General features: G+C 38.8%; 1 protein-coding gene across 4 annotated transcripts in view; it reads left to right on the plus strand.

Annotated features, from left to right (window-relative positions):
- The window catches only part of LOC106872300 (semaphorin-1A), a 414,058-nt gene that overhangs the window by 355,313 nt on the left and 56,834 nt on the right, over positions 1-1,911 (plus strand). For all 4 annotated transcript variants that reach the window (XM_014919241.2, XM_014919257.2, XM_014919249.2 and 1 more), the window contains one exon: positions 266-476. In XM_014919241.2, the coding sequence (XP_014774727.1) occupies positions 266-476 (211 nt within the window). The remainder of the gene's footprint in view (positions 1-265; positions 477-1,911) is intronic.

Consider the following 1,911-nt stretch of genomic DNA (forward strand, 5'->3'; position numbering starts at 1 on the left):
TTTTTTTTTTTTTTTTGTTTCTCTGTTTCTCCTAATTTAATAAAGATATTTGTAATGTTTCTAAAATGTGTTTTGAACTATCATTCTCCTCATGTATAAGCATGCATCATGTACTTGAAGAAAATAAGTTAGTAGTACACAAATACAAAGCATATTTGAGCTTTTTTTTTTTTAATTTATCATATGTTTTTGTTTTTTGTTTATCTCACTATTCTCTTTACCTCCCTCTCCTTTCACACATCACTTCCTTGTCTGTCCCTTTCAGATGATGGTCATGTTTTGAAAGTGGTGAACATTGACCAAGGGAAAAAAGTCCGAAGCATTGTCATCGAAGAAATAAAGGTTTTCCACCATGGAGCCAAAGTGGAAGGTTTAGAAGTGTATCATAATTTTGGAATGGAGAAACTTGTTATCGTATCAAGTGACGATATTGTATCAATACCTTTACATCGGTGCCATGAGAAGAAATCTTGCAAGTGAGTAGTAGTCGCTTTTTTTTTTTCTCCTTGTTGCAAATATAATTAATTCTTTATGCCAAATTGCTGGTCTTGTGCCTATGTTGGAAACTACAACATAAGTTTGTATCAAACAGCTACTGTCTTCTGTAGGATAAATTCATCTGTCTCTGGAGTGTATAGTGAAGACTGATAGATCTTTCTCTGTTTATTGACTGTGGCAGAAGAGGCCACATGGTGAATGTGTCTGAAAGGCCTGGAGACCAACACTTTCTTCTGTGGCCAAGCTCTCGTCAATTTCTTCAGGTATCATTTGAAGAGGAAGGTGAGAGTTGAGAGGGTAGTGAGTGATGCCTTCTAGTGTTTTTTATTGAAAGGTGGGTGAGAATGGCAAGACTGGTGAGGCTGAACAGGCCTATTATGAATATGTTTTATGAAGTAGGAGGAAAGAAACAAACTGGAAAATAACACTGCTCATGCTTTGGAGATGGTAGAGTAACCCAAGAATTTTAATTTAGGGTTTTTTCTTGAATTTCCCTAAGTGGACTGCCCCATTATTGGAGATGCTATTTATTTACTTATCTAAGTTCATTTATATATATATATATATATATACCGCTTGACTGGCCTTGTAGGGTTTTCGAGCGAGATCGTTGCCAGTGCCCCTGGACTGGCTCTTGTGCGGGTGGCACATAAAAGACACCATTTCGAGTGTGGCCGTTTTCGTGCGGGTGACACGTAAAAGCACCCACTACACTCTCTGAGTGGTTGGCGTTAGGAAGGGCATCCAGCTGTAGAAACTCTGCCAAATTAGATTGGAGCCTGGTGTTGCCATCCGGTTTCACCAGTCCTCAGTCAAATCGTCCAACCCATGCTAGCATGGAAGGCGGACGTTAAACGATGATGATGATGATTATTGTTGTGTCTTCTTTTGATTGATGTAAACCCCACCTTAGTGTGTATTATATTTTGTTCTTAGTGACCAGTAAAAGAAAATATTATTATCAAGGCAGCAAGCTAGCAAGACCATTTGCACACCAGGCAAAATGCTTAATGGCGTTTCATCTGTCTTTACATTCTGAGTTCAAATCCTGCTGAGGTCAGCTTTGCTTTGCATCCTTTCGAGGTCAATAAAATAAATAGTACCTTCTGAGTATTGGGTCAATGTAATCAACTAACCCCTTCCCCAAAATTTCAGACTTTGTGCCTAAAGTAGAAAGAATTATTACTATTATTATTATTAGTAGTAGTAGTAGTAGTAGTAGTAGTAGTAGTAGGTGGTGAGCTGGCAGAATCGTTAGCATGCTGGATGATATGCATAGCGGTATTTTGCCTGTCTTTACGTTTTAAGTTCAGATTCTGTTGAGGTTTCCTTTGCCTTTCATCCTTTCGGGGTCGATAAATTAATTACCAGTTGCGTACTGGGGTTGATCTAATCGACTGCCCCCCCCCCCCC

Source organism: Octopus bimaculoides, chromosome 3 (genome assembly GCF_001194135.2).
Source record: "Octopus bimaculoides isolate UCB-OBI-ISO-001 chromosome 3, ASM119413v2, whole genome shotgun sequence".
NCBI lineage: Eukaryota > Metazoa > Mollusca > Cephalopoda > Octopoda > Octopodidae > Octopus > Octopus bimaculoides.